At 35.4% G+C, this 24,125-nt stretch overlaps 1 protein-coding gene across 6 annotated transcripts in view; it reads left to right on the top strand.

The window, feature by feature from the left end:
* Positions 1-22,382, top strand: part of MYO6 (myosin VI) — a 146,762-nt gene extending 124,380 nt beyond the window's left edge. The window contains exons 26-36 of one of the 6 annotated variants that reach the window (XM_070418211.1): positions 1,441-1,649; positions 2,772-2,850; positions 3,745-3,905; positions 6,270-6,296; positions 6,704-6,733; positions 9,689-9,727; positions 12,908-13,011; positions 14,223-14,354; positions 17,334-17,360; positions 19,846-20,064; positions 20,590-22,382. In XM_070418211.1, coding sequence (XP_070274312.1) covers positions 1,441-1,649; positions 2,772-2,850; positions 3,745-3,905; positions 6,270-6,296; positions 6,704-6,733; positions 9,689-9,727; positions 12,908-13,011; positions 14,223-14,354; positions 17,334-17,360; positions 19,846-20,064; positions 20,590-20,789 — 1,227 coding nt within the window. In that variant the 3' untranslated portion in view covers positions 20,790-22,382. The remainder of the gene's footprint in view (positions 1-1,440; positions 1,650-2,771; positions 2,851-3,744; positions 3,906-6,269; positions 6,297-6,703; positions 6,734-9,688; positions 9,728-12,907; positions 13,012-14,222; positions 14,355-17,333; positions 17,361-19,845; positions 20,065-20,589) is intronic. The other 5 variants (XM_070418214.1, XM_070418212.1, XM_070418215.1 and 2 more) reach the window with 5 other exon arrangements.
* Positions 22,383-24,125: the final 1,743 nt, after the last annotated feature.

Below are 24,125 nucleotides of genomic sequence, written 5' to 3'. Positions count from 1 at the left end.
TATTGTGTTGAGGATACAAAGTGTTACAAATGTTGAGTCCCAGTGATGACAAGTGATGCTCATTATAATGCTCCCCTAACGGTTTGAAAATTTTCATAGCAGAACTTTAAAGTGAGCAAAGGTAAGCACTTTCATCTGTTGCTAGGAAAGATTTTTCCCCCCAAAATAGTAACCAAAATACTCTTTGTAAAATGCTAAAATGCTGTTGTATTTACTTTAAATAGTAACTAACTACTCTTTTGGTAAGCTTTTGCATAATCATTACTGAGAGAGGATTAATGCAAATTATTTTGTTTCATGTTTTTCTACTTTCAGAAACTAATTTTTAAATGATAAAAGTAATGTAATATTAACAATTTGGAGAAAATCACCAAAAAAAAACCTTACCAAAGTAACACATTTAACTATTTTACTGTTGTATATTTCCCTTCCTGTCTTATTTTATATGCACATATTTTTGCATAGTTTTTATCCTAATCTACATTTAGTTTTCTCTCCTGATCATTATGTCATATGCCTCGTTCCTATAATTATATTATCTTCATATAGGCTGTATCATAAATTACTTAACTGTTATGAAAATAGCAATTTCCCTCCAAATTTGTCAGAATAAATGGGGCCTTTTTTTGGTATTGATTTCCATTTATTTGATTATCAGTGGGATTGATATGCTTGCAATTACATTCCATCTGTCTCTTCATATCTTTTTCTGTTATTTTTTACGGTCTTAATGTTTTTCACATCTAGTTAAATGAGTCAGTGCAACTATGTGGATATAATACCTTAAAGCAAGCCTTTTATTCTATTTCCTGCAGATATTTTATGTAGACAGTGGTCAATCTTAGAGACATAATGGAGAAAGTGGAGCAAAAGAAGAATGAAAATGCTTTGGCTAAGCTTAGCTGATTTTACAAATCTGTTAAGAGCCATCCCTGTTTATATGGTATTAATCAATTAAAATCAATCAAGCCACATTTTCTGAAGGCTCTCTTAGGAAAGTCATCCAACAATTTGGGATATATTTAATAATTTCTTAAATATTCCTTAGGTACTATTTGAACATTATTATTAAAGAGTAGTAAACTCTGACAAAATTAATAATTTCTTAAAAATAATTGTTATCTACAGTATGTTACTTTGTCCACAGTACCTCTTTAGATATTTGATTACTTGATTAATAGGAAATAGATGTCGAGATTTGTGTGCAAAGGTAACTTTTAAGTGTACAAATAGTATAATAAGGATAATGGCCTTATTGCTTACCAACTTTTCTAGTCTTTGCTGTATATGTACATATTTATTTTATTATAAGGGCACATAACATTGAAGTTACCATCTTAACGATTTTAAAATGTACAATTCAGTAGTGTTCAGTATATTCACATTGTTGTACAGCAGAAGAGATAACTTTTTAAGTACATGTTTATTATTGTTTTAAAGTCCACTATGATGACAAGGGAACAGATACAGAAAGAATACGATGCACTAGTTAAAAGCTCAGAGGAGCTCCTCAGTGCTTTACAGAAAAAGAAACAGCAGGAAGAGGAAGCTGAAAGGCTGAGGCGTATTCAAGAAGAAATGGAAAAAGAAAGAAAAAGACGTGAAGAAGATGAACAACGTCGAAGAAAGGAAGAGGAGGAAAGGCGGATGTAAGGCATTCATATTGTCATTTTGAATTAGAAGCTAACAGAACAGTGAATTCTTGGTGGTGTTGGTTGATATCTCTTCTTATTTTTAAAAATAGTTCTTTATTTGAAAACTAGAGGTCCAGTGCACAAAATTCATGGACGGGTAGGGTCCCTTGGCCTGGCCTGCGATCAGGGCCAATCAGGTTCCCCGCCTCCCCGCCTCCTCCTTCCCTCTTTCCCTCAGCGCCCCACCGCTGCCACTGGTCACCCGCCATGTTCTGCGCTGTCCCCTGGTGGTCAGCTCATGTCATAGCGAGCGATCAAACTCCCAGTTTCCCAGTCAAACTCCCAAGGGGACACTTTGCATATTAGCCTTTTATATATATATAGATACCATAGTCATATGCTGCTTACTGATGGAGATATGTCTGAGAAATGTGTCATTAGGTGATTTCATCCTTGTGTGAGCATCATAGAGTGAACTTACACAGACCTAGATGGTATATAGCCTACTACACACGTAGGCTGTATGAATGGCATAACACCATTGTATATTCAGTTCATTGTTGACCAAAATGTTGTTATGCTGCTCCTGACTGTAATTTTAGAGTAAGTCTGAAAATGGGGAAAAATTTATAATAATAACATAACATAAAATGATTTTAACAATAATATGAATTTTGGTTAGATTCTTATACCGAGGATCTCTTAACTTCCTGTTAAAGCAGTGACTTGTGTATTATTTAATAAGCTAGAAAAAAGGCTCTTCTACTTTTCTGCAGTTTTAAAACTGGTAATGTGTTTTGAAAGATTTGCATAACTGGGTAGACAGAGGAACATGAGTTATTTAATTGGAGAAGGAGTAGAGCGAAGCACATGTAATCAGGACCTTGCAACGAGGCTTTGTAACCAAGTTACTCTAGAGATGTTAAAGGTTATGCAATATAATGTATTAGTCTTGTTTCAGAAGATTAATTCTCAGTAGAACTAGATTTAAAGAATGATAATGTATATGACCAGGAGGTTAATGTGAGCCCCCATTCTGTAACCTTTGTGAATAGTTTAAATTGCCTTCTGAAGGATTCCTGAGTTTTCTATAACGTTTTTGAAGTTTTCTTTTCTTTCTTTTTTTGTTTTGTTAAGGAAACTTGAGATGGAAGCAAAGAGAAAACAAGAAGAAGAAGAAAGGAAGAAAAGGGAAGATGATGAAAAACGTATTCAGGTATGTACTGATTAGACAGTTGAACTGAATTTCTATCAAAATAGAATCTACAAAATTATAAAACAAAAGAAGTGAAAGGAAGATCTTGATTTGTTAGATAGGCTGTCATTGGTTTATCTCAGAGATGAAAAGCAGTTTCTGAAATGGTTATGGGCAGGGACTTTGGAGTCAGGAACGTGAGTTAAGGTCCAGCCTCTGTCACTGACAGAAATGAGGACGTCGCACAAGTCACCATGAGTGACTGGGCCACAGTTTCTCTCTGTGGAATGTGGGTAAATAATAGTTGTGAGCATCAAACGAGTTAACACATGTTAAAGCATTTCAAACAGTGTTCAGTTCAATAAATATTGGTTTGTTATTATTATTATTATTATACCGAGGGGAATGCCAGATGAACATTTATTTAAAATATAATGTCAGAATGTACTTTCCTCCAGTTAAACAAATTATAAAATATTATTTTATAACATTGTAGACACTAATAGTAATAGATTAGGATAAGATTCTTTCCTCATCCCCATTTTTTAAAAAGTCCATGTCTGAGAGTAATTGAGTTTCTTGGCTTTATTAACTTATCCTGAGCACAACCAACACTTTAAATTCCTGACATCTGCTTGCCTGGTGTTAGTGTTAATGTGATACCTGGGATACTCCTGTGATATTTGGGACACTCATAGTTATGGAATGGTGGAACTATGGTTTCTCTGCCTTCTCTTAGATTTGGAAAGAGCAAGTATAAATTATAATATAGAGAGAATAGAGACTGAAGAGCTTTCTGGTTAGATGATACATTCCTTACTAAGGAACTTGTCTGGAACAATTTTAAGTAGGAATGGGGATGACCAAGAGGACATGTGGGGACACTTTGGTGAATCTGCTTTCTGTCCTTGGCAGGCTGAAGTGGAGGAGCAGCTGGCCCGACAGCGGGAGGAGGAGTCCCAGCAGCAAGCGGTGCTGGAGCAGGAGCGTAGGGACCGAGAGCTGGCCCTGAGGATCGCCCAGAGCGAAGCAGAGCTCATCAGTGACGAGGCCCAAGCGGACCTGGCGCTCCGCAGGTACTGGGCTGCTGGGTGGGGTGTGGCGCTCTCTCTGCGGTCTCCCTCTGTGCCTCTCACTTCAGCCTGAAGGGAATAGGAGGATCATATTCCTTAGGTCCTGGTATATTTTAAGTAAAATCATTTAAAACTTATTTGTATCCATTCTTATACCCAAAGGAACAAATGGATTTTATCAAATTTTTAAACTATTGAAAAACAAAACTGATACTTCAGTTTATGAGTACTTTAAGAAAACATATCAATGTTTACTCTGATAGTGCCAAAGAGTATTGTATCTTTATACATCTGGTTTAAGGTAGACATCTAATTTCTAAATACCTGCCATTAAAGTCTATAATGGAAATCAGTCACTTTATTATAATCCAGTCTATTATATTTGAGGTTGGTATTTATTATTTTCCTAATGCTAATTATATATATCCTAACATTTGAAATGTGGGGAAATTTTACACACACATACACACTCTATGTTTCAGAATAAATAGATTTTCTTTTCCAAGAAGGAAGGTTTATCATATTGAAATATTTTGGCTCCTGAGGTTTCTGAATTATCTCTAAATACTATATGTATTGGAGTGTGGAGGAATTTGGAAGTCCTTATTAAAAATTTCAGGAAGGTTTTAGTATAATAGATTCATTTTAAATTTACAATATGGAAATATTAGTTTTTTTGAATATTTGTAAAAACAGAGCAAAACTAGTTTGTGGAGTTCCTTTATATGTAGGTATATATGTTCTGTATGTATGGTGAGGCACATTCATATACAGTGGGGCCTTGGCTTACGAGTGTCCCGACTAACGAGTTTTTCGAGATACAGGCCGTCTCTTGGCCAATTTTTTGCTTTGAGTTGCGAGCTAAAATTCGGGTTATGAGCCAGCTTCAGATACCCCACCGCTAGTTGGCGCAGCGAACGTCACAGTGAACGCCACAAATGTTGCCCAGCATCACATATCTCACTCATTCACTTTAAGATTTGACATACGAGTAATTTGAGTTACGAGCTCCATCATGGAACGAATTAAACTCGTAAGTCAAGGCCCCACTGTATGTAACTATGCTTTTCAGAATGTTAGAGCACTGTTTATGACAAAATATAATAAAAATAGTAGATGTTGCTATTTCCTTGTGAAAGGAAAAACTTGTTTTATATTATAGAGCAGTGCTTAGATTTTATTTAGCTGAAAACAAGATAGGGAAGGAAAAGGGTATGTTAACTTACCTTCACACTTTTTCTAGTAAGTGATTATATTAGGGAGTTTTGGGGCCTGAATTGTGTATAGAAGTATATTATATTTAAATAAACTGAATAGGCCTATCAAGCACAGGTATTATAATAATTTTTTAAGCTGTTGGGTTTGAGTCCAATAGTTGGGCTCTTGGTTAACATTTCGCCATAATTAAAACATTCCCACCCATCTGTGGCTTTTGTACATGCAGACTTAGCTTAGCTGCTGTTCCATTCCTCCCCCCTGTGTTATGTTGCAATGGCCGGAAGTCTTTGGTATAACTGACCAGTGGGTTGGCCAGGCTCCTAAACAAGCCAGGCACTGACAGCTGCCATTCCTAACGTGTGAGGACAGACTGAAATGGGCAGAGCTGGCTTTAGTATGACTGAAAGTCATTTCTAAGGGGCTCATTAATGTAGTCATTATTGGTATTCATGGCTAAGCTTTTGTGTGAGCCTTTGAAATATTCAGCTATATCCAGTACCATCCCTTATACTATGTGTAAGATACTCGCTCATATGTGCACTGCTTCCCATCTTCAGAAAGATGCACTTCTTCCAGAGTGAGTGGTCTCGGAGAGAGTGGACCATTTAGGACCTTTGACAAAAATGACAAGTCACCTGAGATTTAGGTGAAGCAGAATTTACTAGGTAATGGGACCACAACTAAGTGATTAGGAGATATTCAAGCAGTTGTAACTTGAAGGGAGGAAGAGTTCGTTTTAGTTCTCCCGTGGGACAGGCCTGGAGATGCTGTCCCCCCATCTCTAATGCCCATTGAAGTCCTGCCTGTAAGCCTCTCTCCCAGGAAACTTTCTCTGACCTCTGGTCCTGTGAGTGCCTTCTCCTCTGAATCTCCTGGTTAGTGTATACTGTGCACTGGAAGCATTAGCAATGTGTTATGGATGATGTTCTGTACTGATGTCCCGTGTTTGATAATTTTATCTTACTCCAGGGCTTACATTAATGTTTTTAAATGTTTATTTTGCCTTTGTTAGTACTGAATTCTTTCTAACAATTTATGAGTAAGAACTCTCTAGCCCTGTTCTTAATGTGTTCTTGGGTTCTGTGATGTATTAAAAAATATATGTAGATGGATTCTGCTGCAATAAACAATTTCAAGTTACTTTTCCAGCTCGATTACCCATCCAGTAACTTCTAAGTAAGAATTATTTTTCACATGTATAGTATGTTTTAAAATATGGTCTCAATCAGTTACACACATGATCCTGGATGCAGAGTTATGATTTCACATAACAGGCATACCTTGAAGACATTGTGGGGTCAGTTCCAAAGAACTGCAATAAAGTGAGTCATAAACTTTGTGCTTGTGGAGGGTCTTGTCTTCAATTTGTGAAAAACACAACATTTGTGAAGCTCTGTGAAGCAAATCACAATAAAACAAGGTCTGCCTGTGTCTGAAATTGTGAGTAATCGCACACGTAGATTAAATAAAGATTATGCACTTTTTTAAATCAGTAAAGTCACCAAAACACAAGTTGGGCACAGTCCAGATTTTCACAATTCAGAGTTGGTTATGATATTAACAAAAATGTATTCTTTTCACAGAATTAATGGAGCAAGACCCAAAATGACACCGTACGTCATTTCGCTTTTTACAATTTGACTTAGTCATATAACCTTTTTTTTTTAACAGGTTATGGATATTTTTTAGGAGAAATAATTTCCTTATTTAAGTAAATTTTACATTATTTCCTGTTATTAAAAAGAATAAGATAACTCATTTTTTCTTTGCACAGGAAAAATGTTTAATGCTTCTTGTATGGTGTTCAGTCACAGTAGTTTATGATTTGGTTTCCTTCTTTGTGTTTTCTAACATTGTTTAAACACCCATTTTGTTTTATGTGTTTTTAATTATTCATTACTTATTGTCTTTATAGAAACAGATATAGAGATATAAGTAAGAATAAATAAAATATTTAAAGTAATTGAGTCATAATAGATAGCTTAGTTTTCAGCAGATGTGATAGTTTATTCTACTGATACCTAAAATAGTTTATAATCTGAAGTTATATATATAATGCTAATTTTGATGCTGATCTGTCTTTTTGTTATGAAAATCTCTCCACACAGAGAGAATCTAAGTAACATTTGGGATATGCTTGTATTTTATACATACTATACATATAAAATTTTGGAATATGCATAAAATCTGAATATTAACAGCTTTTAGGCCCCAACTCTTATAGTAATGGTTCTCAACTCCTCAGACACAGATACCAATAACAAACGTAAAAATGATGCATGTGTATATATAGTTCTCCAAACAATGCATGTTAAAGAGACGTAAAAGCATAGTAATTTATAATGAAGCAATGTTTATTTTAATATGAAAAGTGCTTGTTTACAACTATGGAAAAATGTAATCAAGTACTCAAATGTTTGTATGCATACATAAGAGCACCATGAATGCAACCACTTCAAACGCAAATTTATGTAAGAATATTACATCAGTCAGTAAATGCCATGCAGTTGTGAACAGTCCTTTGTAAAGTTCTGGACAGAGTTAAGTACACTCTCCTCTCCATTTTGCAATAGGTGCATCCTTACAGAAATTATCTGAATGTTAAAACCAGGCAAAAAAAGTTCTACGTGTAAAACTTTGTTTCCACGTAAAACTGTGTGTGTGTGCATTTCACCTCAATGTTAAAGTCCCATGAGGCATAGGGCAGCTCTTCCTTGTGCAGGACATTCGGCATCCCTGACCCCCCACCCCATCAGATGCCAACACCATTGTTCACCACAACGCACCAGGTTTTAAAAATGTTACTGAGTGGATGCTCTCACCCTCCATTAAAAAAACTTATATATAGTTACCAGTTGAGCTTGAATTCAGCCCTGTAACCGATGGTCTAAGGTAGTGGTTGGCAAACTGCGGCTCGCGAGCCACATGTGGCTCTTTGGCCCCTTGAGTGTGGCTCTTCCACAAAATACCGACTTCTGCGCATGGGCCACGAAGTTTCAATCGCACTGTACGTGCATGCCTGCACGTGGTATTTTGTGGAAGAGCCACACTCAAGGGGCCAAAGAGCCGCATGTGGCTCACCAGCTGCAGTTTGACGACCACTGGTCTAAGATGAAATTGTGAGCATCTGCATATACTAGCCTGGGAAAATCAGAAGGGAAAAAGCACCTGGATTCAGGAAGCATTTCTGTTCAGTATATTTGGTGTAACATAGGCCAGGTGAGATACTAAACCAGTAGAGATGGCCATCCAGTAAAGCATGGGGGTATACAGAGGAATTGTTATTCGATCAATATAGTCCAAGTAGTGAAAGAGCTCTGATTCCCTTGAAACCTGCTGTGGGAAGGGAATCGGAGGGAGCTTCAAAGCGGTGGTAAAATCAGAGGTGCTCTTGGGTACTGATAGAAACCTTGGGGTAGGTGATAATAGAATTAAAAATAGTTACCAAAATCATGCTGAGTTTGAACGTTAGGAAATCCTGACTAGCCTAAAGAGAGGTTGATACATTGCTCAATAGGCAGTTTCTTTAGATTACATTTGTGTTTTTTACTTTGTGTTTCTTGTCCTTGATCATCAGTTTTGAAAGATTTCTTTTTCTCTGACTGCTTGCTCAACTAGATCTCCATCAGTACCTGAGCTTAGCCAGTGTCCAGTACAAGGAAAGAGATGTACTAGTAGGAGTCCGGGAGTCTGGCTGGGCATCCAGGAAACCGTGCCCTAAGGCACAGCTACCATCTTTTGTTTTGATTTGTACTGGTTTATAGGATTTGGGGATTTACCAGAGTCTGATGAATAGAATGAGTGAGAAACTTATTAATTATGAAGGAAGACAGCAAAGGACAGGAAAATAGTAAGGCTAACAAATTATTGAGAAACATGATGAAACATCCATTCTATTTCACAGATTTAAATAAATATTGAGAAAGTTACACTCTTTGGGTAATAAGAGCTAAGTAAGTTTTGGCCTTTGGGAAAAGTTTGTCCTTGAAAAGTCAGAACACTTCTCATCTTAATATTTAACAAGCACTTGATGCATTTGAATTTTTTAGTGAAAATACACTTTGATCTAGAATTCTAAAACTTTGAATACATCAGAATTATTTAAACTCTGGCAATGTAAAATAGATCAACTTGTTTTACCACCATTATACCTTGCTAATTAATATTTTCTAAGCAATCCAGTGTAAAATTTTATATAGAATCTATATTCTGCCAAGTTTCCTGTCTGCATTTAGAACATTTTATTCTGTACATAAAAAATAATACTAAGAAGCATGGCTCTCATGAGATTTTATTTGAAAGTTCTTACTGCAAAAATAGGAAAGTTTGAATAACTTTAACTGGATCTAAACAAAAATTTTGCTGTATTTTATGGCTATGTATGTAAAAAAAGTATATTGCAGACTTTTACAAAGTAAAATAATAGTGAATGGTTAGTAACTCAATAATCGTATTGAAAATATAAATATTTTTTAAATATAAAATTTTATTTATGCTTTTAGATATTTTAAGTAAGTTATATGTAATTGTCTTTTATATAACTATGCTGTATTATCATTCTTTTATAGGGAACAAATGGCGAAAGAAATGTCAGAAATCTTGAGTAGGTTAGTGCAGTACAATTTGGGGGAATACGTGCCACCTCAGAGTCATATTTTTAAATTACTCATCAATATTTGTACCAGAATCTGTCATATGAATAATGCACTCTTTCCATGTATATTTTCTGTACAAGAAGTGTTCACTTCACTCTCACATAGAAAAAGATAAAAACCGGTGTTCCTGTCCGTTGGTGTTTCCCAGTAGTGAAACCACTGGCATTTTGAAACAGACTCTTCCTTGTTGGTAGTACTGCTGTGCCTATCACTGGCCCCCACCAGCTCAGTCTCTTAGGGGACCCTTTCTGTCTTCCTGATGTAATGAGTATTTTGAAACTCCCTCTAGGGGTGGTGCTGCCCCTGGCTGGGAACCACTGTGCCTAGTTGAAGAGGGGAGTCCTGCTCCCAAGGATTTTTACCCCACAGTACATAGTTTAAAAACCACCGATGAGCCCTAGCCGGTTTGGCTCAGTGGATAGAGCATCGGCCTGTGGATTGAAGGGTCCCTCGTACTGAAGGGTCCTATACGGTTGCAGGCATGAGGTAACCAATAGATGTGTCTCTTACATTGATGTTTGTCTATCTGTGTCTCTCCCCCTCCCTTTCACGCTCTCTAAAAACCAATGGAAAAAATATCCTTGGGTGAGGATTAACAAAAATAAAAACCACTGATGTAAAAACTGAGCCACCAAAGGCTATAACTTCCCAGCAGGACCTGGTCCATTACCTTTATAAGTGGATACGAATCAATAACATTTTAACTGTTAATTTTGAGCTTACAAAATTAATTGAAGGTGTCTAATATATTTTTAAAAATCAAAAGTCAATTTCCCTACTACTTTATTGTTTATATGAATGTCTGTTAATAAATTCTAAACAATAAATTACAGCTTTATTTTACTATTTTAATAACTCCAAAGGTGCATTTTAGTCGTGTATTTCTTAGGATGCTGAGTATGATTTTAAGTAGGTGTCTTTTTGTTTGAGGTAATATGAATTAAAAGTTAGTAATACCAAAATCATATTTTAAGCAACAATAATTTGAATTCAGTGTTATTATTTTTAAAAGTATTAAAACACACCTTATGTATATTGACACCTCATGTATTTTCTGACCATCTATAAATGGTATAGTAAGTAAATTCAGTTATTCTTTCAAAAGAAAATAAAGCAACATTAAAAAACCCATAATAATTTTCAGCTGTTCTTTTAGAAAAGACTCTTAGAAGAACTAAGAAGAAAAGAGAAGTTTTTGTTGGTTTATTGAATGGTATTTTAGTGCTATAAAAGGAAAAAAGAATACAGAATTTGAATAAATGTTAAAGCATAATTTATTGTTAAGGGTAATAGACCTTGCTGACACACAGCTGGCTCTTTCTGAGCAAAGCAATTTAGAAGAAAGAGCTACATGGGAAATTGCCAGTCGCACAGCTTATGAAAAATATGGATTCTTCAGTAAACCTAAAACAGATTTTAACCACAAAAAGCAGGAAGGACTAAATGGCCACACATTAGTTTTTATCCAGGCTTTTGTGTGTCGAACAATTTTTAAGTACGTAGGCTGAAGTATGTTGTGTTTTATTCTCTAAAATGAAAGCATAAATAGGCCTTGTAAGGAGGTACAAGTACCCTATTTCATTGGTAAGCTCACTATTGAAGAAATAATTTCCTTGATTTCAGGAAGAAGGATACATATTCTCCCACATCATTTTCCAGTCAGTCTCATTATCTCTGTCTTGACAGTCAGGATTGTTGTTATCTTTCAAAATGTAACATAATGAGAAAGTAGCTCCCTTTAGTGTTGTACCTTGATTGTTCCTCTTTGAGAGGACATTTTTGGAGAAGTGGATGATAAAGGTGAAATTCCTTGTTTGGTACCTGAGAAGCAATATTTTAGTTCTTTAATATTTAGTTCTTTTAATATTTGTGTCATCTTCTTTTCACGTCTTGAAATAGGATGTGTTTAAATTCTTCCTTCATTACTTTGTGCTTAAAAGTCCACTTGCACTTATTCTGAGTGTCTCCTCTGTGGCTAGTGTAAGCTGCTGGAAAGTAATGTTCATTATTACAGAAAACAAGTTGTTCCTGTATTTTCTGAATAATTATTTAAAATTATGTACATAGCTTAAGCCTGGAGTAGCACTACTAGGAAAAAAATGTCCTGTTTTATTTTAAATTTATTATTTTAGTATTTTATACATATTTTTAATTTTTAAAATGTGCTTCCTCTCTTTCTACTCAAATATTCCTGTTACTCTGGGCAATATATAACACTTGTGCCCTTTGAAATCTTCGTTATGACCTAAAACACCTTCCTTTAATTTACATATTTATTACTCACTAAATATTTGGGTGTGGTTTTATCTGGTTATAGAACAGGGGTGGGGAACATCTGGCCTGCTGGCCCTTTAAGGCCCAAGATAACATTTGGTCTGGCCCTGCCAGAGCAACCGTAGGTGGGACTCAAAATTGAATAAATCAAGGAGCTTTTTTCATAGCAACAAAAATTTATATTAAGTGAATTATATTACGGGAATGAAGTTATAAATATCCAGATGGCCCATGGCAGAAAAAAGGTTCCCCACCCCTGTTGTAGAACTTTTTTCTATGTGTTCTTTAACAGTGAAGTTAAAAGGTCACAGGAGTTTCCAGAACCCAGCAGCTTTTTGAGCCTTTCTTTAATGACTAATGTGGTGGGTTGCATTTTAGACATTTATCTGTAGACCCACTAAACACCCAGATGCCTAGGGAGATCCTGAGCCAGTAGGTGTGATTGGGGCTTGGCCATCTGTAGCTTCCAATAGTCTACAGGTGATGGTACTGTGTGGCCTAATGGCTCATAAACCAACCCTTAATGTGCTTCTGATGATGTTGTTCATGTATGTTGAGGATTTCTTTTCTAATTTTGAGGAATACATATAAATGTATCTTTTAACTTTAGATAAACCTATGGTACTAGAATTTGGAATCAGAAGTCCTCCTAATATAGCTATTAAGTGACACGGTGGAAAATTTTAATTTACCTGGGCATTCTATGGTACACCATTCCTCATTTCATCCATCAAAGATACAAAAATTACATTTTTCTAGTAATTATTTCCAGTTCTTAAATGTATGCTCACTTTCTTCCTTCTTTAGTTAACATTCATGTTTCTAGTTTAAATATGTAAAAATATGTAATAATTGCAGAGGTCCTGCTGTACAAGCCACCAAGGCAGCTGCTGGTACCAAGAAACATGATCTTAGTAAATGGAAATATGCAGAGCTACGTGATACCATCAATACTTCATGCGGTAAGTGTATGGAAAGGATGAAAAATGGGAAGGCTCCCTACCTAACAGGTAATAAATACCCAGCTTCAGGTGCTATTTTTAAAATTTGCATATGAATTAGTATAAGCCATCCTCTTTGTTACTATTACCTTGAAATGAAGACCTAATTTGCTCACAAAGCTAAAAGGAAGACATACTTAAATTAGTTAAATTCATTTTGCTTATCTCTTGCCTAAGTCAGAGAAGAAAAACAGAGCAATTATGGTCTGGGCTATATTAATGACTGGCCCATCTCATATTATTTATATAATTAAATACTTACCAGAATCTTTTGGGCCATGAATGCAGAGGAAAAGATAGCAGTGCAGTCCTTCCTTTTATTTTTTTAAAATATGTTTTTATTGATTTTAGAGAAAGGAAGGGAGAGGGAGCAAGAGATAGAAATATCAATGATGAGAATGAGTCATCAATCGGCTGCCTCCTGTACGTCCCCATTGGGGATCAAGTCAGCAGCCCAGGCAATGTGCCCTGACTGGGAATCAAACCGTGGCCTCTGGTTCATAGGTTGATGTTCAGCCACTTAGCCACACTGGCCAGGCCAATCTTTCCTTTTTAACACTTTTTTCTTCCAACAGAATAAAATACTATATCCAGAAGTTCCCACATGGTTGAGTTCTTGGTTAAATCATAATGTTGAATTCATAGTACTATAAATAGGAACTAAAGTGTCATCGTTGTACAGACTTCTCACTATGTTCTTTCCTACCTCACTGATTTTATCTGCATAATTACAAACAAAAACTGTGTTGCATATAAACCTAGCTTGCATTTGAATACAGTGACTTTTTATTCCTTTTCATTCTGTTGTAGTAGCCTGTGACCTTGGACAAGTGACTTAACCTCTGTAATTTAAGTTCTTCGTCTATAAAAGACCTGTTTAGTCCAACGTGTTTGTTTGTTTGTTTGTTTTGTTCAAGATTCTTATGTTGAACAAATTATATAAAACAGTAATAATGTATAATAAAATTCTGTAAATATAAAAGATAATATTACCATAAAATACTCATCTTTATCAATAATCAGCTTACTTTTAATTTTTTACTATTACTTTAAAATGAAAACTTTATATTATATACTGTCAGTATATATATGTTTATGCCACAGAATAATTATGCTAGACAACTAAATTAGAATGTTCTTTTTCTCTCTTTCTCTTTCTATGTAATTTGTAGATATTGAGCTCCTGGCAGCTTGCAGAGAAGAATTTCATAGGAGACTAAAAGTGTATCATGCTTGGAAGTCCAAGAACAAGAAGAGAAATACTGAAACAGAGCAACGTGCTCCAAAGTCTGTTACTGATTATGGTAAAAACAAATCTGTACTTTGGAATCTACTATACATAAGACATTTGGGTGAAGTGTCCAATATAAATTTTTTCTTATATAGAACTGTGGTCCACTGAAGCTAACACAACCACGATGGCTTATCGCTCATAGCATTATTTCTATTAAAAACATTTAAAGTCTTATTTGTTAAGTATTGAATTTACTTCTTAAGATACATTGTAGAGGTAAGAATAATCTTGTCTATATTGAAGAGGTTGTGCAATAATGTTGTAAATATGTATTTCCCCCCATATAAGTGAGAAATAGTACCTTGGTTTGTTCTAGAGTTTTGCCAAGACCAGGATTTGATATTTCTGACTGATTTCCAAAAAATGAATTTTGTTACTTTGTTATGCAAAAGGAAAGTTCTACTCTTGAAACTAGAAAATAGAGTAGGGTAGACATAACCTAGTGAAAGTATGCATTAGCTTTAACAGTAATTGAGAATACCTTTAATATTTGAGTAGTAATTTCACATATTAAATTTAATTTCGTAAAAGCAATAATTGGAATTTCGTTAGTTAACTTGCTACCTTTAAACTGACACAATTTATTAGCCTAATTTTGGTTAAAGACACGCTGACAGCATATGTAATGCCTTCTTATTTTGTAAAGGGGTACATTCCCAGCACTTGACAGTATAGTTTGGCAATGCATGACCCAACTTAGGGAATGAACTCTCAGTTATATTTTGCCTCCTTCACCTTCCTAGCAAATAAAAGGAATGTTTGATTAAAGCAGGGGTCCTCAAACTACGGCCCGTGGGCCACATGCAAATACAAATACTGTATTTGTTCCCTTTTTGTTTTTTTACTTCAAAATAAGATATGTGCAGCGTGCATAGGAATTTGTTCATAGTTTTTTTTTTAAACTATAGTCTGGCCCTCCAACGGTCTGAGGGACAGTGAACTGGCCCCCTGTTTAAAAAGTTTGAGGACCCCTGGATTAAAGCAGCGGTTCTCAACCTGTGGGTTGAGACCCCTTTGGAGGTCGGACGACCCTTTCACAGGGGTCGCCTAAGACCATCAGAAAACACATATATAATTACATATTGTTTTTGTGGTTAATCACTATGCTTTAATTATATTCAATTTGTAACAATGAAATTGGGGGTCACCACAACATGAGGAACTGTATTAAAGGGTCGAGGCATTAGGAAGGTTGAGAACCACTGGATTAAAGTCATTGAAGGGATGGACTTTTAATGTTTCCAAGTTGTTGCAGAAATAGAGGAAAATGTACTATTAAGAGAGATGTTAGTGCTGATGATGCTCAAGGGGTGCCATCAGTCAGGACATGACACTCTGGATGGGCAGTGAGAGGTCACCCGGAACTAGGAAACAGCAAGTGGAACACCCTCTCAACATTGACCTTCTCGTGACACCATTGCGTTCTCCAGGTTCAAACTTTGTCTCTGGGAAATGAGGAGCGAGTGATTCCATTGTCTGTTCACTGTCTGCACCCATTTGCAACCACAGTTACATTTGTTTTGTAAAAATCTCAATGGGTTATTCTTTTTAGCTCTAATTTTCTAATTATGATCTTTGGCTGATAGTCTTTGATTATGTTTTATTTGAAAATTTATTCATCTGAATGATTACACTTCTTTAAAAAAGAGGAATTAATGTTGCATTCACATTTTGAATGCATATACAAATGCTCCTTATATTTGCAAACCAAATTTTGATAGTTTCTTCACCCAACTTCACCCCAAAAGGAGCGAATAATCCATGGCTTACCTTGCTGGTGCTTATACTATTTTCATTCGTAATGTATATACACCATTTTGGAAGAACAAAAGAGTAGATTCAAAGTGCCATCCAGGTACAAATTTAGGAAGTTAGGGTGGGGGGGAAAAAAGGACACATATGTAATACCCTTTGTAATGCTTTAAGCAATAAAAAAAAAAAAAATTTAGGAAGTTTATGTGAACACATTCTATATGTAGCCTTCAAAGAATTTGATTATGGGCTCCTTTCAGGATGAAAGGTAACTTCTGCTCTGCAAAGCACTTTCTTATTTTTCTGTCTTGTTTTCTCATGTAAAACTCACACAGGAGCTACGGGTAAAAGGAAAGGTGAAGGACACCAAGACACGTAACAAGCTCAGTGGAGAAAATTCTATACTTAGGTGGTTTACTAACGGGGCAGCTGATCGGCCTTTAAGAAGAACTGCTCTGTAATTCAATACTTGGAAGGATTTTAATTCATTAATGTGAGAAAATAAAATTATAACAGCTGTGATGAACAAAAATATAATGAGGTTATTGCCTGTAAGAGTAACGCATGGACAAATCACGGTGATTTCTGGAGTTAGGAGTTCGGATCCTCAGGCTCTCATCACGTTTACTACAGACAGATTTTCAGAAATAACTTTGGTGCCGTGGAAAATCACCCAGTAAAAATTTATAATATTTAGTTGCTTCAAACAAAGACTTTGGAGAGTAGTTTTATTTCATAGTTCCTAAAATAAAAATGGCATGTGTTTAAGATTTAAACAATTTGAAGAAATTAAAACATCCTGGGTACATGTGAACATGGCAGGACGTTTTCTCTACTGCATATAACTTTTGGATGAATTTAGAATTTATCCTCTTTTTTTCCTACAAAAATGCTTGTAATGCCTTAAAGTTACTATAATGTCCATTATTAAGTGATTGTGTTGGATTTTTGTTTGACTATTACTGTGTCCCAAAATCACAAATGGAATGCAGTTTTTAAATTTCGGTCTTCTTTATATGTCCATCAGGCAGAATTTTCTAAAACATAATCAAAATAGTTAAAAAAAAAAAAAGAAAAAAAAGCAGTATCTACCTGTAGGTATTTGTCTATGGACAAGATGTTTACTTGTCAGTCACCACCTCAATTGATGGAAAGGCTTTACTATAAATTAGAAGAATGCTCACTTAACAGTTTTGGCACTTTTATCTTTTCTTCAACATAAAATATTTGTTCACAGATTTTGCACCATTTTTGAACAATTCACGTAAGTCAATGGGTGGTAACTCATGAGCTAACTGGAAGATGGGTTAAAAATACTTTATAAAGTACTAACTACTATTAAACATTGTTTTGCTACAATTTTTAAGTGGAACTATAGTACATTAATGTTGGTTTATCTGGACTAGATATATAATTTGAGATGATACTTTCATTTGGGTCACTCCAAAAAATAGTAACAAAATTTAAACTGTTGTTTTATAAAATTACTTCATTTTAAGAAATAACTAGAATTTTAAACTGTGAATATATACAATCCTTATTGTAGCAAAACTCTATCTTACTAAGCAGCTGATCTTTTAGAATAGACTAACTTTAGGTGCCGGTTTCAAACACTGTGGTGGGATAAGCATGTCTGTTCAAAGAGATTGGAGTTTTGTATGATAATACAAATGCAGATTTAAAAGGATACCACTTCATAGGAAGAAGAGATTATTCTGTTATGTTTGTAGATTCCTATGATGTACTATTTAAATATAATTTAAAAGATTTAAGTCATCTTACAGTAGGTTCTCGAATAACTTTGTTTTATTCACTGTCCTTCTGTCATTACATTGAAGAACTGCCATAGGAACTTACCTCTTGTTGATATCAATCAGCCTATGGTAAAGTTAGTTACATTATCTGTTATTTCACTTAAAGTCACTGAACCTATTGAAGACATTAAATGAGGACTTACAGTAATGCCATATTTATTTGCCAGCTGGTTAGGCTTGATTTTTGAAAGTGTTTTTAGTAATTTGTAGGGCTATATTTGAAACTTATTTCACGCTTTTGAAGATAACATTATTGGATGTTTAGAAGATGAATTTCCATCTTTTAACGTCTGTATCTTTGTACTTTCCCAGGTGGATATTGTCTCCCCAATACAATTTCAGTTCTCGCATTAGTAGAAAAAGCCATCAAAGAATTTATGTTGGGTTTCTTAATTTTATCAAGTATATTAAGTTATAGGAGACTCTTATTTTAAAGAAAAAAGTAGGTTAATTTAGCGGGTGGTGATCAGTATCATATTAAGTTTTCTATCAACTAGACATTGAATTCTAATTCACTGCTTAAGATGAAGGATTTTTTAAACCCTTTTAAAATATGTTAGTTTTGAGTTAATGTATTTTCTTCAAAGTAGGTAGTTTTTAAAACTTAAAATGGAGGCACTGAACTGTAAGTAGTTTTGGTGGAACAGGATCAAAAGAATAAATAAGCTTCTCTCTGTTAACTGCTAAAGGTCATGCGGCTTTTTAAAGTCACTAACAAAACTGGGCCTCGGTTTCATTCTTTCCCAGGCATTAGAGCTTTGCTAACTGCTGCTTGCTTTCTCTGGTTTGCACAGAAATAAATTCAGTCGCTAGAAAGCTTTGGCTGTTGGTGTAAAAAGTAGAATAAGAGTATTTTCATCCTTTTGGTATTTGGAGATTCTTACAAAAGCCATATGGCTGTTCTTGACTTATACATATTATATAATTTCTCACTGACATACTTAGTTTTTCAGTGAGATTATTAATTGAGCTGCAGTAAATGGTTGGTCCACTTTGAAAGTTGTAAGTATAAAGCATATTAAACAGACTTTACCCAAATTATGTTGCTGAAAATGTCAAGTCATTGCCCCAGAGAAATGTTTATATATGTAGATAAAATAAAAACCCAATTGTCTAGTAATGGAAATTGAGCAAGGGGAAAAAAGTTTATGAATAGGAGGGTAATGCCCAGCACTATCAGAAAAGCAAAGAGTTTTTTTTCTATTGGCAAAGGGGACCAAATATTATATACTTTTCACTTATTTTAGTGGATCTTACTCCAAGAGGAATCTGTTTTCAGAGTAAGTAAATATCTGAGGGAAAGTTCATATTTACTATTACAGTTTTTTTTGTCTTTGCTGTTGTCATGAAGTCATTTAAATACTATTAGTGAAATATATGTATTATTTTGGCCATTTTAAATCTCAAGATTGGCTAAAGAGGAAACTTTTGTCTTCCATCTTTTTGAGGAACTTGTGATTAATTGACAAATATCATCTATAATCCTTCAGATTTGTATAATTACTGTTTATTTTACCATAGATAGTCCTGTAAAAGTTACTCTTCTGCCTTCATTTGAACTCTTTGGAGGAAAAATATAAATCTAGTAAATAATACTAGTTTGCATTCCTGCCATGTGAGTTTATTTTAGGTTACTGATTATTTTAGGTTATTATGGCTGCTGCTTTTGGGGTGTATGCAGGGGTGTGTGTGTGTGTGTGTGCGTGTGTGTGTATTTGCAATATAAAGGAACTTCTTTAGGGAAAGAAAATTCTGAAGAAATTACACTGTGAATTGTATTCAATTATAGGCAGTTATTATTTGCATTTTGTTTTAAATTTACTAATAGGAACCCCTCTTCTTCCTTTAAAAAAAATATGTGGTGCATTTTAGGATTCAAGGCTGTTTTGTTATCCCTTGGGCTGCTGGTTTAACTTTTCTTGTTCTGTGTAATAGCTCAGCAGAACCCAGCTGCTCAGCTTCCTGCCAGGCAGCAGGAGATCGAAATGAACAGACAGCAACGCTTCTTCCGCATCCCATTCATCCGCCCTGCTGACCAGTACAAAGACCCGCAGAACAAGAAGAAAGGCTGGTGGTATGCCCATTTTGATGGACCTTGGATTGCCCGGCAAATGGAACTCCATCCTGACAAGCCACCCATCCTTCTTGTGGCTGGTGTGTATGACTCACAGGAAAAAAAATTATAAAGGAGGAAAGGATTATAAGCTCTGAATGAAACAACCTAATATATAATGTAATAATTCACTAAAAGTTCAGGATTGAGGGATGGAGTTTTGCAGTTAAATCATGTTTTCAGTTTGAGGTTTAATTTATTTATAATGTGAACTTGCTTGGATTCTGTCCTTGTAGAGCAAATAGAAACTTGTCTATGTCCTAAGAACCTTTCCTTGGTATATAATTATATCAGTTGATCTGTAACAGCTTAAGGAAATGTAGCATTTTTATTAGCCCTCATAATTTGTTTGATTAGTTGTAGTGATGGTACATTTTGAAAGGGTCTTTGGTGGAGGACAAACTTTTTCTCTGGTGAGTTTATTAAGCAGATTTCAATCCTGGGGGAAGAAAATCAAGTTTTGAAAGTTCTCAAATCTATGAGAATTGATAGATACTTCAGGAATAAGGATTGTAGCAGTAGTTCTGAAAGAGACATGGTAATTCTCTGCTGTCTCATTTGTGCAGGTAAGGATGACATGGAGATGTGTGAGCTGAACCTTGAAGAGACAGGCCTGACTCGAAAGCGTGGTGCTGAGATCTTGCCAAGACAGTTTGAAGAAATCTGGGAACGCTGTGGAGGCATCCAGTACCTTCAGAATGCAATTGAGAGCAGACAGGCGAGGCCCACGTATGCCACGGCCATGCTGCAGAATCTGTTAAAGTAGATGTTACACTCCGAGCTGGCAGCAGGGAGCCCCTGCCGCGGTACTAGGTAGGGTGTGTGCCCCAGAGATTTAACCATTCCACGATCATGTTAGAATTACTTCTACAAAGTGAACAGCTTTTATTAATCATGGCTTTTTGTTAATTTAAGGTTAATTATGGTAGTGACTTTGGGACCTAAAAATTATTTTCCTATATCCAGCTGTAACTGTTAAACCTCTTGTTATTCTCATACTTGTTACACTTGGACAGATTCTGATATGTCTCATTCTGTGCAGACTACCTTAAGTCCATTATAATTGTTCTCTAGGAAATGAAATTTGAAAAATAATTCAAAAGACTCGATTTGTAAGGATGGCACAGTACAATATAACTGGAATAATGAAACAGCTTAAATTTTCTTATAAAGATTAAGGCATTTAATATTTTGATTGGAAAAGCTTTCTACTTTCTTTACTCGCTTTTGCAGAAAGTCATGAAAATTTCCATCAAAGGTGGAAATTTTTATCCGCCCCCCGCGCTTTTGCAGTGTGGCTTAGTTTGAGTAAAGCCATTCGCCTGAAGTTCTAGCATTCAAGAATGAGCCTTATGTGATTGATGTACTTGATGATAAAGAAGGTACTATAGTGTTCTGCACGGATTTGTTTTTCTTTTCTATTACATTGTGTTGTTATAAGAATATTTTTCTTATATTCCATGGGCAAATAAAGGAAATTCAGGTCATGTAAGTGCTTAAGTTTTAGGATAATTTTTCTTTCATTTAGAAAAAGAAATAGGTTTTAGGTGGCACTGTGGCTTAACTCTACTGAACTCAAATATTCCTCCAACTTCATCTCAATTGTGATTTTTATATCAAAATCTTGTCCAAGTTGTTTCATATGATTTAGGCTAGTGTTCTGCTTCAAAACATCCTTGTTTTAAAAAAGTTCGTAGTGTCTTTTGGCCTTTGAGATTTTGGTAATTGTAGAGCTGTTTTATAAGCTTTGTAATTCAAAAGCCCTTGAACTGGGTAATTGCTTGTTTCATGTAACTGATAATTTAAGAAGTTTTCCCTGTGTGCTGTTAGTTTTGATCAAATGTCAGCAGTTTCTAGCCTAATATTTATGACTTTCATGTTAGGAATTTGGAGGCAAAAATACATCAAGGAATTATGTTGACATAAACCTAAAGAGTCTTGTTTGTATTTTAGAATAAAATTAGAAAATAAAATACTCTCTGCACTCTTTTTTTTCTGATTTCAAATGACACTAACTTTTGAACTGAGTTTTCAGTGATTTTTCCCCCCTAGAAAGTACCTCAGCTAGGAAAATATTTCCCAGCTGATTAGATTAGTTTTCAGCCAGTTTTTAGAATTGCCTCTCTCTTCAGATCTTTGTACAGAAATATTTACTTATTACAATACTGTGCAAATGATTGTCTTCTGTTAAAGAAATTAAATGGCCCTGCCTATGCCTCCGAGAATGTGAAAATGATTATCTTCTGAAGGATGTGTTACTCCATAGACTAACCCACCCCTGTGTCATTTGGTCCCTGCGATTGGTGACAGAAAGGCCTGGTTGCTGACAATAAATGACCTGTTCCCTCTCTTCTCATCACTCGCCTTTAATTGATGTTTTCATTTGTATACGATAGTGAATGGTAAGCTTTGTTTCTTAACTAGGAACAAGTAAAGTCCTTGAAGAAAATGTAGTCACCAAATATATTTTTAAGGACTTGTCTTCAGAAACAGTTTATGTATCTCCCAGACTCATATAGCCACCAGATGGAAGACTAATCAACCGTACAATTATTATAATGAGAGGACTTAACATTTTGAAGAATTTGTAAGAAATACATCACAGCAAAGCACTGTTACAAGTCTTTTACTTTAATAGCTAGTGAAATTATAGTCTTAAGCCATTTTGTTGCTAATTATGTCACACGGCTGTCCTAGAACTTACCTAATTAAAGTAGTCTCCTGAGGTAGCTGTGGCTCCCAGGAGAACTGCCCTAATTCAGACAGACTCACAGTAACCTACATACGGACATGCACATACTCACAGAAGCCCCTCTGCCGGGGAACTTAGGGCCTCGCCAGCCTTTCAGGGAAAGAGCAGAAGTTGTGTTCTAAACGATGTTGATGCAACTGCTTGACGGTGTTCACAATCAGAGCCACAGGCGCTAGGTGGAAACTGTAGGAATTAAATGCCAATTCATATTTTAATCAGTCATTTTAATTGAGATGTAAAACTAGAAATTTAAGCCAGCACACTATAGTCATCCACTGTACGCCATAGGCGTCTGTAGACACAAGCGGCGGACCTTCCCCACACGCCACGTGCGACTATAAAAAAAAAGTTTTCCCTAAGTGGCAGCCCTAACCAACTTTAAAATCATTTTTTCATGAGAATTTTCAGCTGAAAATATTCAAGAACACCCGAATTGTGAGTAATACATTTATTTTTATAATATTCATTGCAAATTGATTTTTTAAATGAAATTCAAAATATCATGTGTAGGGGTTGTTTCCGTTTTGGACGCGTGGCAGTTAACTGGTTATGAACTATCTTCTTTTAATGCTTATCTCACTCAATACCAGTTCCTTCCTTAGTGAATGCTCTGCAAAGGTAGACAAGCATAAAATACTTAAAATGAGAACACAAAATATTTTCACATCAATTCAGTTATAATGTAATCCCTAATTCCACTACCACATTTGACGTATGTCCCTAACACACATAAAAGAAAGAGTGAGTTTAGTTGTAAAGTTGAGTAGGTGGCACCTCCTCGAACAGTTATGTGAGAAAGAAAGACTGCATCTAGGAGCACAAGCCCACACATAAGACGTTCAACTGTGACTTGAATTCCGCTCTCTACAATGATGTCTCATAGATGACTCTTTCCAGTAGCATTGTGAACCCTTTTGTTCTGCCAGCAACCAAGAAGTTGCCACCTGAAGTGGAAAATAGGTGATATTTGCAGAAGCGTAGCTAGAGAATAGAAACTCCCAGGCAAGGATAATAATGAGGACCTATTGTTTATAGAGCCTCATTAATCGAATTAAAAAAGATATTTTCACTCACAGGTTACTAACTACGGTCCTCGAGGGATCCAAATGTGCAGATCTTTGGTTTTGTTACCTAAAGTACTTATATCAGTAGAACAAATATTTATTGAACGGATCAGTCAGTCAATTAATACAATGTTAGAGGTAGATCTACTTCCTTTTACAGAGGAGGTAACAGAGATCCTGAGAGGTCAAGTCATTTAGTTCTAGACTGTGAGAGAGAGAGAGTGAGAGAGAGAGAGAGAGAGAGAAAGAAATGCCTTTGCTCCAATCAGGTGGAGAAAAAAGGAAT

This window comes from Myotis yumanensis, unplaced genomic scaffold, assembly GCF_028538775.1.
Source record: "Myotis yumanensis isolate MYYU_CA2020_CCGP unplaced genomic scaffold, mMyoYum1.0.hap1 SCAF_6, whole genome shotgun sequence".
Taxonomy (NCBI): Eukaryota; Metazoa; Chordata; class Mammalia; order Chiroptera; family Vespertilionidae; genus Myotis; species Myotis yumanensis.
Note: the sequence above shows the minus strand (reverse complement) of the source record. Positions and strands in the feature narration are given on the sequence as shown.